Below are 24,184 nucleotides of genomic sequence, written 5' to 3'. Positions count from 1 at the left end.
TTTTTTATGTTTGAAAAAACTTGACAGTACACATTTAAAACAGGAATTTTTTTATTGGTTCGTTTTAGAGCAGGATCAGCAGATTCAGTCAAAAATCAAAGAACTGATTCTGTTAATTATGAAGCATTTTAGAAACACATGATCTGTGTGAACATCTATATGGTAAAAACTAAAACATTTTAATGGCTTCCACACAGGAAGCGATGACAGGTGACATAACGGTTGGTGAGGGCAAAGTGGGTGTATCCCGAGATGAGCTTTACTCAACTTCAATCAATTTCGGCCAATAAGAGCACAAGATACCGTTAATTGACATATCACAGTGCGGTAAATGCGTTAGAGGGTTACCTAGGCAACCAGGGTCTAGAAAGTCCACTAGCGACAAACCTTTTAGCTTCAAGGCTACGCGTGATGAGTGACATCGCTTCCTGCGTGGACCCAGCTTCAGTATTTTGATCAGTGTTACTGTAAACTGAACTTTTTTCCTTTATACTAAAAATTAGGCGCAGATTTAAAAAAAAGAAAATTAGAAGAAGCGGAAACTGAAATGTGTGACCATGGTAATAATAATAATAATAATAATAATAATAATAATGATGATAATAATGACGCAGACAGTCTGAGGTACACCTGCTTGAGGTGGGATTTACGTCGTTGGCTCAGTTAAACTTGTATGGCTTCTTCTGCGGTTCATTTTTTAAAGGGTTAGTTCACTCAGTACTAGTGGAAGCATTCGTTTTCTTGCCTCACTTGAATCGACATTAACCTAATGAATTTAAGGCTGTCCATTTACCCACTTATGTACTACATGCAGAGAGTTTGCTACAGCTCTTGGCACATTTCAGACACTACATGGATGTAACACAGCAACTGCACAGAAGTCTCTTTAGCTGCAAAATACTCCAAAACAAGGTTGCAAAGTAGAAACAGAGAGCTGGAAGACGCTGCAGAGTCATGTGATACGACTCCATTTCAGTCATTTGAGGCATTTTAAGGCAGCTGGGAAAGACTCCGCTTAGAGCTTTATCTTAACTCGAACTCACCATGGCAATTCAATCAGTCAACTGTTTCTGAATGACATGTGAAAAAGTGCTTGGCTTGACGTGGTTTGGTAATTTGAGTGAACTGACCCTTTATTAAAACACTGAGAGGTTTCACTCCCAATATTCAGTTTCTCTCACATGAGATGGTCCATAGATTTCAAAAGTAGTGACAAACATTCCTGTTGAGACTCTAAGACAGCACATTAGGGCCAATTTAAATAAACAATGGAGCCAAATTTCCGACTTACTCTTTGAAACATTGCTCGACTTTGCAAGGCTGGTTTAACCTCATCGCACTGTACATAAATATGTGATTCGATTGGTGTTTGTTGAATAACAATGACGTTACAGAAACTGACATAATCTTGAAAACTAAAGTGAAAAAAAATTCCACCCCTTAAAATTTCAAAATGTATTACATTTTTCCCTGTGAACTCCAAACTTTAAAGTGGAGCTAGTGTGTTTTATCTTTTATTTCCTGTTTTATATATATGCTAGCCAAACTTTCAAATAATCAGGGCAGTATACCTAAAACACAGAAACTTGAAGCTGGTGTATGCAAGGGGCAGCCAATCAGAAGGAAACAGACTTAATAAAGGGGGAGGAGCTAAAACAGCTTGTTTCAGACAGAATCAACTGGTGGGCGACACCTAAATAAATTATTCAGGAATTATTGTGAACTGTGGATTATGAAAAACCACCCAGAATGGCCCCCATATGCTGTCAAAAGAATAAAACCAGAAGACTAGAGCTGCTTTTGCTTCAGGTTAGGTTAGCTGAGCATAATGACTGAGACGGCCAGTGGTGAGTCTTTTTAAAGGTCCTAAACTCCTTCTACAAAATGAGTGGGTAGAAATAAATATAAAATGTGTTCATCTGTGACCTTGAAAAACTAGTAGTTGTATTTTTAAACAGGATTCAATTTGCAGCCCCCTTCCAGTTTTATGCAAAGCTAGGCTAAGCTTAGAGTTTCCTGACATTTAAATCTTTCTTTCTTTCTGTTCCTTTACACGATGCTTTTTAAAGATGATCCTGTGTACTCTCCTCCTCACACGTGACATTATTCGTCTCCAGTTTTTGTGCTATTCAGTGTAAACAAGTCAAATGCACCTAAAACGGCAGGCAGGTGAGTGTGCAGTTTAGTGACCACAATTAGAGGACTTGCAGCGCATGCGAAATGTGTGGTCTCTAAAATAACGATCGTACCTTGTGTAATCTGGTGATTTCTTGGCTTACTTTCCTGTTAAATAAACATGAGGTGGCTACTGCAATATCTGCCTGACGTTTTCACACCGAAGTCTGTAACAGACTGTAACTGAGCGGAAAATGTACTGAAAACTCCCGACAGCCCAGGCTGTAATTATATAATTTAAATGTATACATCGTAACAGATTTGGCAGCTAAAGGCGGCTTTCAAATACGCAGGATTTTACAGCAACTGTGATTACTTTGGTATTAGTGCATAGGTGCAGTTCTAGATACCACAAGGACTATTTACACATTCTTTGATATATTAACTAAAAATTACGTCAGGCAGCAGGATCAGCTTAACTCGACACCGGTCCCCTTTGTCACTCGCAAAGGACACCATGCCGGACCCACACATCAGGAAACAGTTTAGGCAGCTGTGATCTTTGCCTGAGTGTTTTTCAATCTCAAAGAGAGGCCCTCATCGCCTTCCGGTGGAGGCAGACACAAGGTTCACGTCTCCATAAGGCAGCTCCGTGTCTCCTGCTGAGTGAAGGGGAGCGTGTGTGTCGTGCAAATGTGCAAAAGATACTACAAGACCCGTGTAGGTCTGAGTCCAAACTGAACAACAGACCGTCTTCAGAACTTCCCAAACCACCTTCATCATCTCCTCCTCTTCTCCCTCTGAGTGTTTTAGATTGAGTTCCTTACATCTGCAGGGCAAAGACATCTCCAGTATCAGTCAAGGAGGAATTAAACGTAGATGCACTGCAGACATTAACTTTTCTAGCCATAACCTAAAAATCTTGGATGAGTTTGAATCCTGGTGACCTTGAGCTCAAAGTCAAGATTGGAGGTCAAGTGTTCTGAAAATCTTGTAAACGCAATAATTCAATGTAATGTAGGATTCTGGGACTGATCCAGTGGCTGTGTCTACTTTGAGGCTGAGGGGTTGCCAATTTAGCTTTTTTTATTCCCCCCCCCCCCCCCCCCCCATCATAATTTCAGCAGCAAAACTATACAACCTAATGTCTGAGAAACATTGGTACTCTGGATGTTGGATCTTTTTCCTTCTAATTCACTGGATCAAACCTGAAAAAGTGTGTTGTACATTTTAAGGCATCCATCTGGGACAGGTGACCAAAAGAAATCAAAGCATCTAAAAAGTCTCTTCACCTACATTGTGATGGCAGGCTCATCTTCTAGCTATGATTGTGAATGTAAACCGTATAATTACCTTCTTCTTGCACTTCATCTTCAGTCTTGCAGTAACATCTAAACAAGAACCTACCAAAAAAGAAAGGCCGGGTAAAGCTCTGAGAACATTTTACAAAACCACACACACCTGGCTACCAACATAACCTTGTGTGTCCATAATTTTATAAAATATGGAACAAAAAAAAAAAAACCCTTAACAACAAATTAGTAAAATTAACTAAACAAGCAGAAAAAAGGCAAATAAACTATAAAAGCAAGCAAATTAAAGAAAGCCATTCTAAGTAAAGCTGAAGTCATTGAGGGTTGATCATATTCTAATTACCGAGCTTTTTCATATCTTTATATGTTACCTGCGACTGGTCAATCACCAGCCAGCGCTCCGTGCTGGTCTGCATGTCCTGACCGCTAAGAGGCTCCCGCAGTCTGACCTTCACTTCAATGCGACCCCCTGTGGGTTTCCGTCCGTCCATCACCTGGCACACGAAACACCGTGATCACATCTTAACCCTCTCAGACAAACGGCCTCCTGATTTCTGTCTTAACGAATTAACTTAAACACCACAGATCAATTTCCTTATCCTTTCAAACTGAATGTCATTCACCTCGACAATCTCCCTGATTTCACTGTGTGACTCCAGCTTGTCCAGCTTCAGCAGGGCTGTTCCGATCGGCTTGTCGCTCCGTAAGAAACCGCTGTGAGACGACAGACACGGTTACACTGATGAGCCACAGCTAAGGACAGCGTGTGTGAAATAAAAAAAATCAAGGTTTAACCTCTAAACATCTACCAAGTCATTGGCAATCCATTCAACATCCACTGAAATAGAAAACCTCTCTATAGAAAAACTGTGATGCCAAAATAAACAAGACATCATTTAACATGTAGGATCATCTGGTTTCTGAACATCTGCTCATTCAGCATGTGTGTCATTTTTATTCTCTCTGTTAATCTGCACTTCTTCCTTCTAAAAACTACCCTGATCTTAAGCCCACACAGCAAACACCAGCAGAGGCGGCTGACACATTTATATAATTACACTGTGATAAGAAACTAAACCTGAAGACTCCCATCAGAGATTCTGGTTATTATGCGTTCCCACTTTCAGATCTTCTTTTTTGCAGCATATTGAAACATCACCAGTAATCCCTCACAGTAAACACCCACTAGCACGACTGATTTGACTAATTTCTCACATTTATCTGAAATAAACAGGTACAATTACAGCCCTTCTTGTGTCAAAGTCCCATTGTTGTAACATGCTAATGACTAAAGAGCCAGCAGCTGCTCGAAAAGTTCTCACAGCACATTTTAAATACTCACTACGTGTCGCATGCTGTCCGACCAGCAGCTCCTGGGACTCACCCTTTGTGCAGCAGCTCTAGCTTGAGGCCTTTAGCTGTCACCACCCTCCTGAAGCCACGATGGTTGCGGCTGATTTGAAGCTTGAAACTCTGGTTGTATTCTGACAAAAAGAGACAACAAAAAAGTCAACATCGCTCAGCTAAATGAAGCAGTTTAGAGGACAACAAATAAAGCCAACATGGAAATATTAGGGAATTCTACCCAACTCCTTAAGAGAGTTTTTAAAAAGTACCACAACTTTAAAACCAAAATGATCTCGCATGAAAATGAACCTAAAATAAGGCTCGGTTCGTTTTGAACAGCAAAAATGCTTGTGTCCTTAAAAAAAAAAGAAAAAGAAACATTTATACACCCTGGAACTAGAAAAGAAAATCCCACAACTAAAGCACACCTGAAGCAAGAGTCATGTCTCACCTGGGGAGTTAGTGTTCTTGATGACAGCTGTTTTGAGTTTCTGTGGCTGCTCCTGGTGGCAGCAAAACAGCAGATGAAACTTAAGCAAAAACACTCACTGGTGTTAATTTTTAAAAAGGCAGATTTTCAGGCTCTTACCGTGCTGGGATAGGGGAACTCAAACTTGACGTAAGCATCCAGATCGTTTGCTTGGATTCCTGCAGGAGGAAGAAAAGCAAAAAGCATGAAACTTTTGTTTTACCCACTTTGAGGTGTGACCTTCGACTCGATTTATGGAAAATCAGTCTGAGTAACTGATTCAAGATCACTGGTTTGTTCTATGAGTTGAATTCCCCGTTTATCCCTGTTCATCCTCCTGTTTTATTGCTGATATGAATATTTTTAAATTCTGAATAAACACGTCCTTGGGGGGGAAAACAAAAAAAACAGGAAAAACTGATAAATGCAGATTTTTACCGCTAGGAGCAGGAAGATTCATCCCTTTTACGATAATAACAACCATGTCAGTGCTGCTCAGCTCTGGAAATATCCTGAAAACAACAACAGGAAAAAAAAGCAGGGAGAAAGTTGAGTGATTTATTGTGTCTGCTTCAAGTGTAAACACTAAGAAAACTGCACCAGTCACTCAGTGAAATTATGTTGTATACACTTTTAGAAACATATAGAAAACTGCTTTTCTCTAAAATTTGTTTAGTGCAAGCAAAAGATGAAGGCATGTATGAAATTATTTACTGCCCCCTTAATATATGAACCGTCTATTAAAATAAATGAAAGCAGATTATTTGCTAACTTTATAACTAATGAATAACTCAGCAGGAGTAAAGAATTGATGGCAAATGTTCCCACTTGGCTATGCGAAATGACTTCTCCTCGAAATGATGTTTAGGAGGAGGCAGACCCCTCGACTGAGCCAACTTCAAGACTTCCATACTCTTCTTACAGCTTTCAGCCATTTTCTCAAACCTAAAAAAAACATGAAAAAAAGGAATAAAACCTTTTCATGTTTCATGTCATCAACCATTCAACAATTAATTTAGAGTTTAAATGTAAATCTCTGTAGGTGACGAGGAAGCTTACTTTGTTGTTTCAGTGACGTTTCCCAGGTGTTTGAACTGCTCGGAGTAAGTTAAACATTTCTAAATAAAGGAAGAAAGCCAGGAGAAAGGGTCACAGAGGGTCACAGTTTGGAGAAATCAGAGGCAGAAAATCTGTTTCTGGCAGCAGAAATTATTCATGAACAAACATCAGAGAGCTGAAAAGTTTCTTCTGAGGGGAAATCTTGTTAATAGTTTAAAGGCATAAACACATTTATTTAAAATCACAAATAATCTGTAGAATTTGGCCGAAGAAAAATTTAATTCCGTTAAATTTCAAAAAGAACTTTTTATAAAGACTCTGCTGCGGTTTTACCTCGTGCTGCTCTTTCAGGATCTTGGCCAGCTGCGTGTAAACTTCCTCGGCTTTCTCTGAGATCTGCACGTCGCTGTGGTGAACCAGGATGAAGTCTTCGTCTTCATCACCAGGAGGCGACGGCACCTGCAGGCAGAGAGAGAGAGAGAGAGAGAGAGCATTTTTAGCCTGTGTTGCAGACACTCAACACAACACATCAGTGTGGGTGAGATTTCTCTATAGTCTCATCTCAGCAGCTTAATTTCAACCATACACTGTTCATAACACTTTACACCACATGTGTGCAGAGACACATTAATGTCACCCGACATTTCCTTTCTTTGTTTTGTTTTTTTGCCACATTTTATTTAGTAGGCCATCTTTTAAATAAAATTAATTATTTTATTCTCTCTATATTTTACTAAGATATTTTTTTAAACAGCATGTTTAGCATCACTTGATAGCCTTGTTTTTTTATTTGGTTTATATATTTGTTTATTGACCTACTTTATTTTTGTTTATTTGAGCTCTTGAGCTATTTTTTTTCTGTTTTACTTTATTATTATTGCTTTAGTTTGTTATTAGTTGTGTTTATAATTGCTGTAACAGTAAATTTTCCAAAGGAACTTGGAAAGAAAAGCGTCTTGACTTCTTTAAATTCCTTGAAGACGTTTCACCTCTCATCCGAGAAGCTTCTTCAGTTCTAAGAGTAACTGGTGGAGAGTCCCAGATTTTAAGCCCTATGGGAATGTCCCCCAAGAGGGTCATGGATCCCCTATTGATCCTCTACCTAATCACACGAGCCAAGCTTAAAATCTCGGACTCTCCACCAGTTGCTCTTAGAACTGAAGAAGCTTCTCGGATGAGAGGTGAAACGTCTTCAAGGAAACTTAAAGATGTCAAGACGCTTTTCTTTCCAAGCTCCTTAGTCTACAATGAACTGGATGACTGAGAACCTTCACAGACAAATTTTCCAAACTTTAGTGATAAATAACATTTCTTATTTTATCTTAAATCGGATCATTTAAACAAACTGCTGATAACCCTCTTCTCTCCTGTGCGTGCGTATAATTTAACTGTACTGGCCAAAAACTTGTTTTGGGAGTCAGATTTAAATATCTAAAGCCTTCTAAAGCCTGTCATATAACATGCAAGTTTTTAGAAACAAATTGTTGTCTTGTGTTTTGCAGCTTCAACCTAATTCTTACATAAAACACAATGAAATTTCAACAACAAACATCAACGTAACTCCATCAAGGCACATTCAGAACTAACTTTCTCACTTAGTCATTTTATCTAACTTTAAATTGTGTTTCTCAAAAAATAATCTGAATCAGGCTGATCTTACTGAGCACCTAAGGACCATTTTCATCACAGCTGCAGTTTTTAGATCTTTTCCTGGAAGTCAGGTTTTTTAATAGCAAAGGCAGCACTGAAGATGAAGAGCAAGACAGGAAACATGCTCTTCATTTCTTTCTCCAACTTATCAACATTGATCAGGTTTTGCACTGAGGAATGGTGCCCCAGTGTGAGACTGTCCACACAAGCAACATCCTGCGGTGTCTAAGGGGGGGTATTAGGCAGAAACATCTGGACTGTGGTGAAAGCCAGCACAGTATCACCAGATGCCAACGCAGTATTTCCTGACCACCTGCCCTTTTTATCAAATTTGCCTCCCTGCAACATCTCCAAATACGGCTCCAAAATGAAAACACAGTTGAACGATTCCAGCCCACATTTCAGTTTTTAATAAACAGAAAAACTGAGTGGACTTTCTGTGACTAGCTTCTAAAGAGCAGTAATTAACTCTGTGCTGGTTCAGAGAACCAAACTGAATGATCTTGGTTTTGGCACGCTGGAGCAGGTGCAGCGCTTATCACAGAAGGACAGACAACAGGACTTCTGCTGACAGATTTAAAACCAGCAAACATTAAAAATGTTCTAGAGGTGCACGTGAAAAAAACTTTTGGTTTTTCTGAACCTGTTCTCAGACCTTGTAATCTACAACCTGAATGAAGCCTATTTTTAACTGTAAGCAGGTTTTGGTTAATCCAAATATGAAGCGTAGATCCACTGTCTGCTCACCGTGCTGATGTCCACAGTTTTGCCGCTGCGTGCCGCCTCGATCATGGGCTCGAAGCTCTTGGCGGTGCGGAGAAAAATCTTTGCCTGCTCCATATCATTTTTCTGCTTCGCCTGCAGCGCAGCCTTCATGTATTGCTTCTTTCGACCCTCCAAGAACTCCAGCTGCTGAACAGCTGGAAAATGAAGACAGAACAGACACAAAGCGAAGTAGTTTATAGATCTGTAATGAGCCCCTAGGTTCTTCAGTCAGTCAGTACTTCTCTCCATCTACCTCGTCTAAAACTTTTTCAGTACGAGTTGAGAGGATGTTCTGTTAAAGAGTTTCTCAGGAGCCAAAGGAGTCTCTGGGTTTTCAGAGGATGTCTTATATCCTTCAGACTTAAACTCTTGTGTCTTACCTGTTTGTGAGAGTCCTTCTCCGATGGTTGTCCTGTCAGGTGAAGCTGACGGAGTCCTCTTCTGTTCGTGACCTGCTGTGGGAATGTCTAAAGTGGGCTTCTTTGGCTCTTCAGGAGCAGCAGGCTTTGCCTACACAGACAAAACACTACAGTCAATTTTTCCACAGGAACCAAATATTTAATTACCTTGTAATTCTGTGATCCTACCAATTCTTCCTTTGCCTCATCCTCTTCCTCATCTGCAACTTCAGCAGCATCACTAGAGGCAAGCTTATTAGCTGCCTCCAGAGCAGCAACAATCCCCTGCTCAGCTCCCACTGCCTTCTGGCCAGGGATCGGAGGAAAGCCTGTAAGAAAAGGTGTTCACTGACCTTTTCAGCTTAGCAGAAAAAAGAAATGTCCATGTATTTGTGCTGCAGCAATAATAAAAGTATACAAAGTAATCCTGCACTACAGAACTGAGCACATAAATATAATTGGGCTTTATAGAGTTAAATTTCACTTGGAAAAATAAAAAACATGTATCTCACCAGGGGGAACCGGCAGCTCGTCAAAGTTGACTGCTTTTCCTGCTTTGTGAGCGCGGATGGCGCTCTGGTATTGCTGCAGGAGGCAGGAGTTTAAAAATATGTTAGCAGCAGAGCCAATCCTCTCATCGGGGGGTAAACGTAGAAGTTTGCCGATGCTAAGTGCTGGGAGACTATGCTTTTATTATTATTATTATTATGTCTGTAAATTTAATTTATTGCCTCGTTTTATTTACTCATACCCACATAATTATTCGAGATTTTAAAGTCTTAGACACAAACAAATCCAAGCTTCAACAAAAAAGGGAAAGAGGATGGTCTGTCTCACATTTTGGAGCGGGCCCGTTTTCACTCATCCAGTACAATCCTGAACATTTCCAGAACTTTTTACCCGACAGAGGAGCACGTAAGAACACAAATGTCCTTCGCAGCTGGATCACATATAAATCTCTTTGTATTTAGCTTAATTAGCTTAGTATGCTGCCTCCAGTGCTTTCTTTTCAGGCATTCGCCTCATCTACAAACAAACAATACTTCAAGTAATCCAAGTCTTGCTCTGTGCTCGATGTGAAGAAGAATAATTGTGGAACAAATCCCGTTCTGATTCTGTTCAAAGTGTGCAGTTCATGTGTGGAAACAACCCAAGACTGCATGAAAAATAAAACGCTGTGTCTATGTCAGAGAGGACGAATGTGACAAAGCTTTAGTAACAGAGCACTCTGACTGTAAGGACAGACTTCAGAAGTTTCTCCTGTTACCTTGGCAATACGGTCGTGCATTCGGGCCTTGCGGTCGTCTCCGCTGGCCTTGGCCTGTGCAGACGCCTCCGTGTACTTGGCTCGTCTCTGCTCGAGAGCCTCCAGCACATCTTTAGGAGCTGAAGGGGCTGAAAGAAAGAAAAAAAAAATCAACCAGAACTACCCACTGTAGCGACCCCGTGAACGAGGCAGTAGCTTTATCTGATTGAGTACAGAGGCAATATGGACGTGTCAAAGATGCAAATGTCTCTCGGTTGGTGCAGGAAAAATTATCAGATATAAAATAGAGTTATTATTTTGATTCGTAGCAATGATGAAAAAATAAATAAATAAATAAATAAATAAATAAATAATAATAATAATAATAATAATAATAATAATAATAATAATAATCTGGAAGAAAAAATTACTTTTCCACACTCCTTTTTGCTACAAAGCTCTTGTTTTACAAGTTAGGCACACCTGTTTCCTTTATAGTGGTGCATCTGCATCCTCCTAAAAACTCATGACAGTTCAGTTCAGCTTGAGCCAAGATGGAGAGAGAGAGAGCCTTTGGTCGACAGATCAAAGGACCATTACAAAACCTGCTGCAGCTCCTTTTGTCTCCATATCTCTGAGGGACCTGGTGTCATTCGTTTATCAGCTGCAGCTCTCTGCTGCGCTCCTGGCTACCATCTAGGTTCAAAAGGCCCAAGTAAACTGTCACCCCAACCTGTTGCTGTCCCCATTTTCACCCTCACAGCGGCTAATTGCCCTTATGAGATGCCTTTCCACTCAAAAATATCTAGCAATATGAGCTTTACTCCTTACCAGACAACCCAGTGTCCCCCACCACCTCCAAATCATATATTTGTGGTTTTTCCATCTTTTGAATTACTATATTGAAAAGTACAAGTAAGTGCCTGTTAAAAGCACAATTCACGTATAATGTTTGTTCAGTTAATTAATAACTCATACATACATATACTATACATTTTTTCACAACACAGGCTCATTGATTTCACTATGAATGAACCATGGGTGCTTATAAGGACTGTAAATCTCATCTCATCAGCCATGTGACATTTTGTGAATGTTTACTTTTTAATGCAAACAGCTGAATGTTTATCAGAGCTGTCATGTTTGGGGTCACTTCCTGCTACTCATCTTTATGTAAATTAATACAACGCTGTCACAAAACAAACAGCATGTTTTCTTCTGATATAATTTGCTGTATTTTAAGAGAAATAAGCTGAAAGCAGAACTACGTGACTGTTAAAATGATTCCTACCTGGAGCTGCTGCAGCCGGCGGGGTCGGCTGTGTGCTTTGACCAGCGGGAGCTGCAGCCACCGGAGCGGAGCTTCCTCCTGGACATTCAACACAAAAACACAAATTCAACTGAAACAAACAGAAAACAAGTTTGTGGAAGATCTGTGTGATCTCTATTGAGTTTCTAGAATAAAGTCCTTTTTTAAAAAACGACTTTTGTTATTAGTAGTTTACTGCATTTTAGATGCATAATTAATGTGACTACATACATACCCCAGTTTAGTGTGTTATAGCTTAAAGTTGAACTATGGTGCTGGTGTACATAGAGGTGTACACCCCTTAGAATTCATGGTAATGTGTTATTACCCATTTGTGTAGGTATTTAGCTACACAAAGTAAAGGATGCATTTTTTGTCTGGAGTCATCCCTTTGCGGGAAAAGGAGTGACAGGAGAGTTAACCAGGAGGGGGAGACGTGAAAGAAAACAATCAGTGTTCAAAAAAGTGACATGCCAAGCACAGGTGATGGCCATGGCAGACGGTTTTCATTGTTTTGAAAAGTACATTTTAACTTTGGTTCTACCCCTTTGGCTGGTTGAAGGACCAGAAACAGCACATGCATGAGTACTCCACAGACCAGTTGTTCCACATATTTTTGACATTGCCCCCTGGTGATGGTAAACATGTAGATGATGGCCTATGAAGCAGTACACCAAAGAAATGACTGAAACTGAATGTCAGGTCTGAGCTTTTGTCTCAGGTTGATTATTTGTGCATACTCTGACCTCATTATTTACATTTTCTGTCATGTTTAATGTGGACATTAAACATGACAACCCCTGCAACAGCACACACACACAGAATATCAGATGAAAAAGATACTTTTTCAATCATTTGTAATGCTGACACAAAACACTTAAGGTAAGTACTAAACAGAAAAGTTTATTACTGCCTGTGCCAAACAAATATTCACCATACTGACGTGGAAAATAAAGCTTAGAGGGAGATGCAGTTTAGCCTTGGATGTTACATTTTTGAATAATCTCACCAAAACATCCCAGCTGAACAAGCCCCGCCCATCTGCTGTTCAGGCCTTCTGTTTGCAACGGGCAGCCAATGAGAAGAAAGTTGGCTTAAAAGGAGAGGAGTTATAACTGAGGTTCTGGCTCAGAAGGCCCAGTATAAGATAAACAATGGCCTATAATAACCCTAACCCTAACGTAACAGGATAGCAGATTTCTAACCAATTAAGACAACACAGACTGATTGCTTTTACTGTACTTGAACCACTGGTGCCAGTTCCTTGGTGTGTTCATCATAACAAAACTGAAATTTGACGCTAGTGTTTCTCACCCTGTCCTGGAGGTGAAGGAAGGCCACTCAGATCCACTGACTGTCCTTTTTCCAACGCCTCGATCACTGCATCGAAACTCTGGATCAAATTTAAAAGAAAAAAAGGTCAAACATAATGATGGTCTTTGTGAGGATCCGCATTTTTGGCATGTTTCACATTCTTCAGAGAGAAACCCTGCCAACAGACTGTGCAGCAACACAGTGTGGGGATAACAACGTGCAGTACTATGCTACTATTTTAACTCTAGATTCAAATAAATGTTTTCTAAATCTTACAGCACTGGAAATCAAATCAGACACGAGCGATGAATGTACAGAGGATAACAGAATGCTTTTTCTTTTTTTACCGTGTTTGTTAACTCTACAAGATTTGATGCATGCTCAATAATTCTGGTGAGGCAATCCCAGAAAGTTTGTATGGATGCAGTGTTTTCGGGAGAAGAAACATTTCATCAGTCATCACAGTAATCAAAGAAATTAAATGTTTCTTCCCCTGAAAATGCTGCGTACAGATAAACAGAATGAACTTTCTGAGATACTCCAGGGGTGTATCAGGAAGGAAATAAAGCTAATGTTCAGAAAAATATAATTACTGTATAATAAAATGACCAAGCATTAGTGGACATCAGTTTGTTTAAGGCTGAAAACTTTAGATGACTCAAATTTCCCACTAAAAAGAAGAACATACAGCAAAGGACACACAAAGTGAATCTAGACAGTTGTTGGTGGTAAACCACAACGTTTTTGTTCTGAATTCTTAGCTGTGGATGTTACTTTTCGTTCTATTTTGGTTTGTAGCATTTAAAGTAAATCAACATATTCTTGAAAATGGTGCCACCCTGCTGTAGTACAATCTTTAGGTGGCACCTGGAAGTAAAAGTTAGAGAACAGCTGTCCTGAAACACCCACCTCACCAGAAGCCATAATCACGCCCTCTAATCACCTTAATCATGGCAGCATACACGACCAAACAGTGATTATACTTCACTGCCTGTTATTTCTCAAAGGTCTATTTAAACACATCAACTGACTTTCAAAAGAGTTTCAGTAAACTTGACCTCTGAGCTTTCCCTTGTTGTCACCGAATGTACAAGGCCACCAAAATTTGAAAGGTCCAAGATTTTTAGCATGTACATCTATGATATCTATCGATTTGAAAAGTTATGTTCACTCGAAATCATTTAATCTGATCATGTCTGATAACAAAAAAAAACAGCTGGTGATACAAGTTTAAAGAGCAAAACAAAGAGAACAAGAGCAGTGTGAGGATACGCGCCTCATGAAGGCTCTGATTTCAAAAAGATATCTGGATTAATTAATCAAATTCTTCATATTTTTTGAGGAAAAAAAAACATTTATTTGAGAAGAATTTAATTCCAGTTTTGCTCCCCCATCTCAAAATGTTCCCAGATCCAAATAGACACCAAAAGTTAATAACAGAAAAAAATAAAAAGGAACCAATTCCTGCTTTGTAAAGGTAAGTATTAGATTTTTCTTAAAAATAATCCTGTGAGACATCATGTTGAAAACAGACACACGGTATCTATTATCAAAAATGCAGCTTTTACAACATTCCTACAGAAGAAACTTCCTCTGCTCAGAAACATTGCTGCACTTCTCATCGGAAAAAGGCTTCATTCTGTGTATACACACAGACACAAACACGCTAAACAGGAAACAGAAACACCGTTTTGAATTACACTGTTGAAGGCCAGAAAATACACAATTTCTTACAAAGACGTGACAAATGGCTACATGTTTCTGTCTGAAATCCTTTTATCTGATTTAATATAAAAACATCACATTGAAAATGTTTTTAAACCATCTACAACAGACCTGTCAGACCACAATTCAGTCTGCTGGTTATCTGTCACTTCATTTTGAACACATCACTCATAGCTGCTGGTCTCTGACTCACCTTGCTGGTCTTGAAGTAAAGCTTAGCTTGCTCCACGTCTCCTTGCTTCTTGGCTCTCAGCGCTGCCATCTTGTACTCTTGCTGTCTCTCCAAAAGCATCTTCTCGGTGGCCTTGTTGGCTGAGGGTTCACCGGACAAATCAGATGTCAATTCCCACAGTGAAAGGCCTCATTCATCGCAATAATGAGGAGGGAGAAGACGACAGATTCGCCTCAGCTATATCAGTCATCAGCTTCCCTCCGATCCAAACTCAAATGTGTGCAAACCATTACCAGTTACACATGATCAAATGCATCATAGCGTGCTAAAATACAGAAAAAAATATAATCTAAACCTAAAATGTGTTGGTGGTCACTTTATATAGCCTGTTTAAGAGTTGAGAGGTCTTTACATAATACATAAATAATAAAAATATAATAATAAATTTTGATGAAGACGGGGTTTTCTTCATCGATTGGAAGATTAAAAACATCTACTTGTCACTGTTCTCTGGTCAGTTTAATCTGACTCGTTTTGATAATCAGCGTCAAGCGTAACAGATATTCTAACACAGACAGATTGCTTTTACTGTGCAGCTCAATTATGCCTATAGCTGTAGTCTCCATGCCAATTCTGAGCAAAGAAAAACACGGTCTAATGTGCAACTCAAGAGAAACTGACCATCTGATTGTGAAACGTCAGCAGCTTCCTCATCGGTTTGCTCCTGAGGAGATGGGAGGCTGCTCAGAGTGGATAGAGCAGCAGAAGACGATTGCTCCTCCTCGCTGCTGGGTGTGATGACATCGGGCGCGGCAGGTGACTGTGGTGATGTGGCCTCCGACTCCCGTGACTGAGAGGGCTGAGGTGGCGATGGTACAGGGGGAGCAGGCCTCGCAGGCACAGCTGGTCGCGGGGCAGCGCTCGGGGCTCCGATGGCAACAGGCGGCGGGATCTCTGCCTCATTTACAGGCCTTCCTTTTTTCACAGCACCCAACATTGACTCCAACGTCTGTGAGAGAAACCATAAATTCATAAAGTCAACAAAGACGCCATCATGTGTAATAAAAAGGGTTCATCGCAGAAATCTAATCACTTAAGACTCACAAGTGTAAACAATGACCAAGAGGTTTTATGGGCAGGAGTAAGAAAGAGATGAAAATCTTTTACATAAGGTGTTTTAAGAAATGCAAACCAAAATTGCATCTTCTGACTGTGACATAACGAACAGCTTGGTGTAAATTCATGCCCTCTGCATGTCGTACCTTCAGACCACGATCATATCTCCTGGCTTTTGAGGACTCCCCTGCTGTCTTGGCGTTCTGCAGGGCTGTCTTGTACATTGCCAACCTCTCCTCCAGGGTGTGTTGGAGGCTGCCGGGGGCTGCCGCAGAGACTTTTACTTCCTCCTACGAGTGTGAGACCAAAACAACCTAAGAAGCAGCTGGAAACATCTGGTTAAAGGAAGAAATGACTCACTGTGCAAAACATGTTGACATAAACAACATATTTTTCAGTTTCTGTCCATCTACATCTTAACCTTAATCATATGCTTAAAATTCGAGGCACGTTAAGCATCCAAAGTTTTTAAAAGACACTAAAATGCAGATGTGAGGAAATTCATCACCAGGAATGAAGTCAGACTTACTAGAAGGAATGAAAATAATTTACCTCAACTGCATCTAGTCAACAGAAGCTGATCACGTGCCAGTTGAACAACTGTTTTTTGTGTAAAAGTTTAAAACATCTTTGATTTCATATTAAAAAAAAAAATAGGCATCAAGTTTTATAAAACCTCAACAGGTAGGATGTTTCCTTTCCCTTTCTTTTCAGTTACTGGCAACAGGTAAAAAAATCTCCCATTTGACAAACATGTTGATGGTGTCAGTTTCAAGTTTGGCAGAAGCAGCGTGTATTGTACCTGTGCCGCTGGGGACTCTGGTGTTTCACCCTTAGAAGATTCAGCAGGGGCAGAGGATGTGGAGGAAACATCCTCAGCTTCCTCCTCACCCACCACTTCCTGTAGCTCTGCCTGATAGAGGGGGGAGAAAAAAAATGCAACCGATCAACAGTAAGCTTTCTCTGTGCACACACAGAGCTGGATTTCAGAAGCAGCGAGTGGGAGTCACGCTTCCCATCTGTTGTTTGATAAATGGAAATACTGCGAAGCAGAAAGTGCAGAACATAAAAAAAAAAAAAACAACTGTAATTTACAGCTTAAGAACACCATGATTACTGTGTGAGCTATAAAACTGACGGGCACAGAGAGGCCAGAGTGAATTTATTTATTGGTTTTTATTGGTTTTAGTTCATGGAGTCAGTTGATAGTGACTGTGAGTTAATATCAGTAAAATGCTGTTCTGTTCCAGTTTTTCAGGGTTAACAAGATGAGCAGTGACTTAGAAAAAGCACACATTTGCCAAAGGAACGTCATCTTTTTGGCTACAGATCACTTTCTGACTACTATACACTCAACGGACACTTCATTAAGTACACCTAGTTCCAGGTTGACCCTCTTTTGTCTGAAGAAATGCTTTAATTCTTAGTTACTTAGATTCAACAAAGTGCTGGAAACATTCCTCAGAAATTCTCAGCCCATACTGAGATGACAGCATGGAACAGTTACTGTAGATATGCAGGAAGCACATCCATGTGAATCTCCCTTTCCGCCACAACCCAAAGGCGGTCTATTGGATGGGATCCGCTGACTGTGGAGGCAATTTGAGAACAGTGAACTTGCTGTCATACTCAGGAAACCAGTTTGAGCTCATTTGAGTTTTTGTGATAGGGGATAATATCCTGCTGGAAGCAGCCATCAGAAGCTACACTGTGGTCATAAAGACGGTCAGAAATTACCAGCAACAACATTTAGGTAGGCTGTGGCATTCAAGCAGTGCACCATGGACACTAAGGACCCCAAAGTGAACTGCCACTAGCTGGAGAGTTTCTCTTTTTCAAACCATTCTCTGTAAAGCCCAGAGATGATTGCATGAGGAAAATCCCAATGGAGCAGTTTCTAAAGTCACTTAAATCACCTTTCTTCTTCATTCTGATGCTCATGCTTGAACTTCAGCAAGTTTTGCTGACCATGTCAACATGCCTAAATGCACTGAGTTGAGGCATGTGATTGGCTGATTAAATATTTGTATTAAAGAGCGGTGGAACAGGTTTACCCGCGAAAGTGGCCAGTTGGTGTAATTGTGCATTTGTTAAAACACCGCTACAAGAAACTGGAAACCATGACTCCTAAGGAATCTAACACAAAGCACGATTATTGGGTTAGTGAGCCACATCATTCTGAAAGGATGGAATAAAGTGACCTAAAACTTAAACCAGACTGGTCAATGTATTTGTAGACTTTTGATCACCAACAATATCCAAGCTCGCTTTGATTAGGCCGGAAAGTCATTTCCACGTCTCTGCCATGTATGGGACTTTATCACTGCACTCAGTAGCCTTTCATCTTTAAATCTATGCAGTTTACAGTTTTAAAGCTCTGGTGTGCACTGAAAACATACCAAGTTATAAAATAAACACATCAGCCTAGATTTCTGATTGCTTGCTGGCCTTGCCTAAAGTTTGGGAATGGATCAAACAGAGCAGGTTATTTAAACACTAACCAACAGGTCTTCATCGTCTTCTACATTGTCGTCATCATCATCATCCAGGTCCTTCATACACTCGTCTGCCATTCTTGCGATATCTTCCATGGGTAGGGGACCTACAACACAATCAAGGTGTCATGAATTCACATTATAAGCAGAACAAATGAAGCAATGCAGTGTGGATGACATCTTCTAAAACAAAGAATTCACAAAGAGTGATTGTCCGGGGAATAATTATCACACATTCACTAGACTCAGCCAACAGTCAAAGTCTCCAAATGAAAGAGAGCATTCTCACAAAAAAGTTTTATAAACCTAAAACTTGAAGATCATCTTTTCTCTGTCAGTGCGCCCCAGGGCAGCTGTGGCTACAATGTAGCTTGCCATCACCAGTGTCTGAATGTGTGTGTAAATGGGTGAATGACAGGTTGTGTAAAGCGCTTTGGGGTCCTTAGGGACTAGAAAAGTGCTATACAAATACAGGCCATTTACCATTTATGAGGTACTATTCAGCTGTTAAAGTTAAATCGAGTTCACACTCTTGACTTAAACCTCTAAAATACACTTAGAAGTGAAAGACTCGGTCGTGTTCGGGGAGAGCACAGCAAAGATTGTTGAAACTGTTTCAGTGGTTTCGCTGATATTTTTACATTTAGCTGTGATAGGCTAAATAATTCACTGTTGTACATAAACAATCCTCTCCCACTGGTATAGTCTGTTTCTTTCTACCACTATCTTCAAGTGGGAATACACTCTCTGGTGTGTTGTTGTTTTTTTGCACTTTATGGACTGTGAAGTACAGCTGCTTAATTCCGGTATAATCCTAATTATTTAATAAAATCAGGAGTGACACAATTACTCACAGACTTTGAGAAAAAAACTGGTTGATTCATTAAACTTTAGAAAAAAACATATTTCATTTTATTTCTTTTACCATTAATTATATTTAGATGAACTAAACCTGCTGCAGTCTGTTAAGGAGGTGAAGTTAGACACTTATGGAGGAAAGGGATGTACTAATTGTTGGAAATAAAAATGTGGCACAATAATTGTTATATCTCAAGTATCTGGTTTTAATAATTGTCGGAAGTCAAAACTCAAACTTAAATTAAAATTCTACTTCTAGCACATCCCAACTATGGACAGTACTTGTGTTGTCTTAACGAGGTCTAAGTCAAATTATTTATATACACATTTGTGGTGGCTAAGGTGGCAACCTCCAGGGCCCTATTTCAGGAAGCCGGTTTAGTGCAAACTCTGAGTAAGTAAACCCTGGGTTAACGGAAACTCTGGGTTTTCGGTTTCACAAAGCGAGTTTAGATTAATTCTGAGCGAGTTACTATGACGACACACTCCGTGAAGCTAACCTGCCCTCTAGCAGGTTAGCTTCAACTAACCCTAACTTTCTCCGCCTCTTTGTCGGAAACCTGACTGTAGGAAGTGTCAGACATGGCGTGCCCCTTCCTTGAAGAGCCAGTAGATGTTGAAGCCCAAATTCTCCGCAGAGCTCTCCGCCGGGAGAGAGTGATTAGAGCGCGTTCGGACATTTTATCATTTCCTGATGATTTTCTGTGTGAACGTTACCGTTTTTCAGCACAATCTATAATTTATTTGAATAACATCCTCAGGCCTAATATTGCTCATGTGACACATCGCGGACATTCTCTCAGTTCTGTACATATTATTTGTATTGCACTTCGGTTTTTTGCAAACGGGAGCTTTCTGTATAATATTGGTGACGCTGAGCACGTTTCCAAGGCTACCGTCTGTCGGGCAGTCAGGAATGTTACAGTTGCACTGAAACGTCTCCTGTACTCGTTTGTGGTGTTCCCCGGTCATAGACCCACACGATTTATCAAAGAGGGATGCCACAAAATTGCAGGTATCAGGATGAACGAAACTTAATTCATGATGTGGTGATACTTGAACTACTACTTAAATTTTACATTTATTCTCACGGTTCCCAGGCGTGATTGGCTGTATAGATGGCACTCACATTCCAATCATTGCTCCTTCAGTAAATGAAGGAGACTATGTGAACAGGAAGTCTTTCCACAGCATCAATGTACAGGTACATAGTTCCCTGTAGCATTTCAAACTAACAAATTATTTCATTATAGTAATGGATGCTAATTTGTGTTCTCTGCACTGTGAAGATCATATGTGATGCTGCCAACATTATCACAAATGTGGAAGCCAACTGCTCAGCCTCTGTGAGTGGTGGTGGTGGTGGAGGACCCCCACCTGTTTTTCGGGCCTCCGCTTTTTTTCTGTTGGCTATAACGGGTCACATTTGAGCATACAGAGTAAGCAAATATGTACTTGTAATGTGCTCAGATAATTTCAATAAGTGCTTACAGAAAGTAAATTAATGTAGCCTCTAACTGCAATTGATTTACATGGGACAAACAGACCAAGCACTATGGCTCATAATACAATTACACCTTACCTGTTTGGACTATATTTTTATATTTCATTTTTACTTGCTGCCAGGAACGTTTGGGGCCTGTTGGGTTGCACCTGCCCTCAGATCACATCACAAAATAAAATGTATGAAAGAAAAAATAAAATATAATAAAATAACGTGTTAAATGGGTGGAAATCCCTAGATCAATGTTTAAATTAACACTCACGCATTGACTCTGTCGGCTATGTTTTGCCATGCATGCTCCCTTTCTTTTGCAGCTGAGGCTGTGTTGCTTTTTTCCGCGGAATTTGCATGTTATCGGCATATGCTGCCATCAGAATTTCGGCCTCAAGCGCTGTAAAATACATTGACCGCGCCTTCTTTCCCTCCGTCTCCATGGTGACTCGCTTAATCTGTGCTCCACTAATCAGGGCTTTATGTATCCTCGTGCGCGCGCTTAACTTGGGGTTAAAGCAACTCCGCGTTGACTGAACTAATTGTTATCAGCCTTTCTGAAACCGAATATTCCGAGTTGGACAGTTCGGGGTTACTCAACCCTGAGTATCGTTTTTCACTCTGAGTTTTCTAAACCGGCTTCCTGAAATAGGGCCCAGAACTAAAAAATGATGCTGAAGTGCTACAAACTGCAGTTTCTGGAGGCATGTAAATCCCCAGATTTCTACTTAAAATGTTCACATTTACTGCATTAAAAAGTTTGCTTATAGCCTGGTACAAAAAACAGTCTTGGCTTCTATGAATAGTTACTACTGAGTAGCTTTTTTTTGGCCTACATTCATCTTTACACTATCTATGGTGTTGACCATATTCAGGACAACTCGGGACATCAACTCAGGAGATCTAAACCCCGACTTTAGAAGCTTTGAGTTTTTGTTGCAAAAAGAGAGCTAACTTACACGCTGAGTGAGCTTCCAGACTAACAAAGTCTGTGCCCCTAACATGCTCACTGACAGTTTTTCTTCAACAAACTCTGATTTTATCTCTGAGTACTGCGTTCCTGCTATACCTTTATTCTTTATTCATTCATTAAGAGTCCCATCAGGGGTAAAAGATCAAATATGAACAAGAAATATGAAAAACAAACACACGTATCAACAAATTACCCGGTGACAGTGTGTGTGACAGTGGGCAAGAGAGGGAACTTTTACTATATCTTTCTTCCCTGATTCTGTCTAACAAGCCACAAAAATGAATTCACTTTGCAATGCCTCCATATGACAACACACTGCTGGTCCAAGCAAAGAAATCTCCGATCATACTTTTGGTACCTAATGGTCTTCCTGCATAGCAAATCTGCACAAATAATCAAATTATATTAGCAATAACAATGTCCGCTTCCGCTCAAAACCCACTTCCTGCTGGGCTGCAGCATGCTTTCAGGTAATTTATTTTTAATATTTGGGATGGCTGTGGCACTGGAGTTAGATTTAACTAATTGGTAGATTGGTGGCTATCCTTTGGAAAGACACTGAACATCCATCAGAGTGTGACTGGATGAATGAGGGTTGTAGTAAGAAAACATTACAGAGTACAAAGGAATCCACTGTTAAAATCAGTTCACTAAATATACAAAATTACAAAGGCTGTGAGTGATCTCAATACTGACCACAATAACAGCCATAATTAAGCATCTCTACCAACCAACAAACCCTCTGCTTCCTGTTTACACTGACACATAAAGTGTAGTTGCATGATCTTGCGAATCATGTCTAAAGGAAAATTAGTAAATTCGGAGGTTATGTTCGAAACTGCTAAAACACACACCTGGATGGTGACTGCATTTGTGTGGATGTAGCCTGAGACTGTGAGTGCAGCGCTTAAATGACAGCAAATGTTAGCTGTACCTACCACATGTGTAGAAGGGTGCGTGTGGAAGTGGGGTTTTCAGAACTTTAAGTTATAACTACTGCACTTACTTTTCCCCTTCTGCCTGGCTTTTCCTCCTGCAGCAGCCTTTTTTCCAGTAATAGCAGCAAGTTCCGCCTCCAAATCCGGATCGTCCAGGTTTCCGTCCATGCCCATCATCATCTCCTCGGGGTTCAGGTCTACAAACAGACCCATCTAAAAGCAGGAAGTAAGGGGATAAACGTCTCCACGCTGACATATTTCTGAAGAGAAAACCTCCTGTTTGCAACCTTATGTTTACTGGAGTTGTTACCTGCTTGGCAGCAGCGGCGCCCTGGCCTTTGGGCTGCGGTGCTCTCTTCTTCTTACCAAACATGTTTGTTTTGGTTTCTTGTTGTAGAAATATCCCCTCGGAGACACCCCGGTGGTCCAAACCTCACCTACACGAACACACGTACACTTTAAGAAAATATGTCGGTGTTGTAATCAATGTCGGTTGCAGTAGTTGTTGAAATCATGTGAGCGGTTGTCAAGTGGCTCCCGAACAAGCTGCGAAAACGAGCTGCCAAACAACGGTGACGTTAGCCCAGCTAGCTGCTAGCCAACCATGTCTGTCGGCTCTTAAGTCTAAAAGTTAATTTATAAACAAGATGGAAACTACTTCTGTATCTACCGCGAGGGCTTCAGAGAGATTATCATACCGCGAAAAGACCGTTTACATTTACCTGTTCGTTCACAACTTCATCAGGTAGTTTTCAGAGGAACAGTTTCATTTCTATGCTTTGACATAATGGATTTCTTTGAACGCGCATGCGCTAAGCCTGGGAGCACCCTAGCGCTGCTTGAAAGTTGAATCCCCGAGTCATGTCTGCCAGGCAACGAGAATGTCCCCACTGACTAAAGAAGCAAAAATACAAGCCACGTTTATTGAGTAAGTCAGGTTTTCCTGCGTGTAAAACATTTGGTAACGAGGTTTTTCATAAATGTATTGGCTTACTTCTCTAAGTAGTAACGCAAACATAAATACACTAACTTCAAACAAACATAATACATGATAGTGACGCAGATCCTTAAAAATGCTTTTCTACAGAAAACAGATAAAAGAGAAAACACAGAGAACAAAATGTTCAAATTCAACAAATATTTCAAGTGACATACTGTCAGAAACTGTCAGATCTAAATCTGTCACACAATTCAAAGACGGTTCAGAGATTTTTACAGATGCTTTTATTTGGTTCATAGTACACATCTTTCTCTTTGCAGTGAAACTTTGAAATAGTCTGTTTATCTACTGCTCAATATTTATTTTATTTTTCCCCAGGACAGTAGATCATTCTTTTTTTACGTTTTATTTCCCAAAAGCCACTTCTCAAACTGTTTTGATCTTTCTACACTGCCAAATAACAATCTTCTGTATTTAGTTTCAGTCT

General features: G+C 40.2%; 1 protein-coding gene across 1 annotated transcript; it reads right to left on the bottom strand.

The window, feature by feature from the left end:
• Window positions 1-44: 44 nt before the first annotated feature.
• Window positions 45-23,614, bottom strand: cc2d1b (coiled-coil and C2 domain containing 1B). Its single transcript, XM_080907424.1, has 26 exons — window positions 23,480-23,614; window positions 23,068-23,194; window positions 22,826-22,970; window positions 18,500-18,600; window positions 16,801-16,911; window positions 16,145-16,288; window positions 15,564-15,891; window positions 14,904-15,022; window positions 12,986-13,064; window positions 11,654-11,731; window positions 10,384-10,511; window positions 9,629-9,701; window positions 9,306-9,445; window positions 9,099-9,228; window positions 8,701-8,873; window positions 6,637-6,762; window positions 6,304-6,362; window positions 6,073-6,189; window positions 5,683-5,756; window positions 5,365-5,423; window positions 5,227-5,278; window positions 4,813-4,912; window positions 4,052-4,142; window positions 3,800-3,922; window positions 3,469-3,518; window positions 45-2,944 (listed from the first exon to the last, which is right to left on the bottom strand). Exons 2-25 carry the CDS (start codon window positions 23,128-23,130, stop codon window positions 3,507-3,509), a joined length of 2,625 nt encoding a protein of 874 aa, XP_080763550.1. The 5' UTR covers window positions 23,131-23,194; window positions 23,480-23,614; the 3' UTR covers window positions 45-2,944; window positions 3,469-3,506.
• Between the last annotated feature and the right edge of the window lie 570 nt (window positions 23,615-24,184).

Source organism: Rhamphochromis sp. 'chilingali' (assembly GCF_963969265.1).
Source record: "Rhamphochromis sp. 'chilingali' genome assembly, chromosome: 16".
Taxonomy (NCBI): domain Eukaryota; kingdom Metazoa; phylum Chordata; class Actinopteri; order Cichliformes; family Cichlidae; genus Rhamphochromis; species Rhamphochromis sp. 'chilingali'.
Note: the sequence above shows the minus strand (reverse complement) of the source record. Positions and strands in the feature narration are given on the sequence as shown.

Excerpts from the sequence above, each read along its gene's own strand:
- cc2d1b (XM_080907424.1), bottom strand. The coding sequence starts at position 23,130 with ATGTTTGGTAAGAAGAAGAGAGCACCGCAGCCCAAAGGCCAGGGCGCC. Across the intron at positions 22,971-23,067 it reads GCGCCGCTGCTGCCAAGCAG|ATGGGTCTGTTTGTAGACCT; the intron begins GTAACAACTCCA and ends TCCTGCTTTTAG. Across the intron at positions 5,279-5,364 it reads AGTTCCCCTATCCCAGCACG|GAGCAGCCACAGAAACTCAA; the intron begins GTAAGAGCCTGA and ends TGCTGCCACCAG.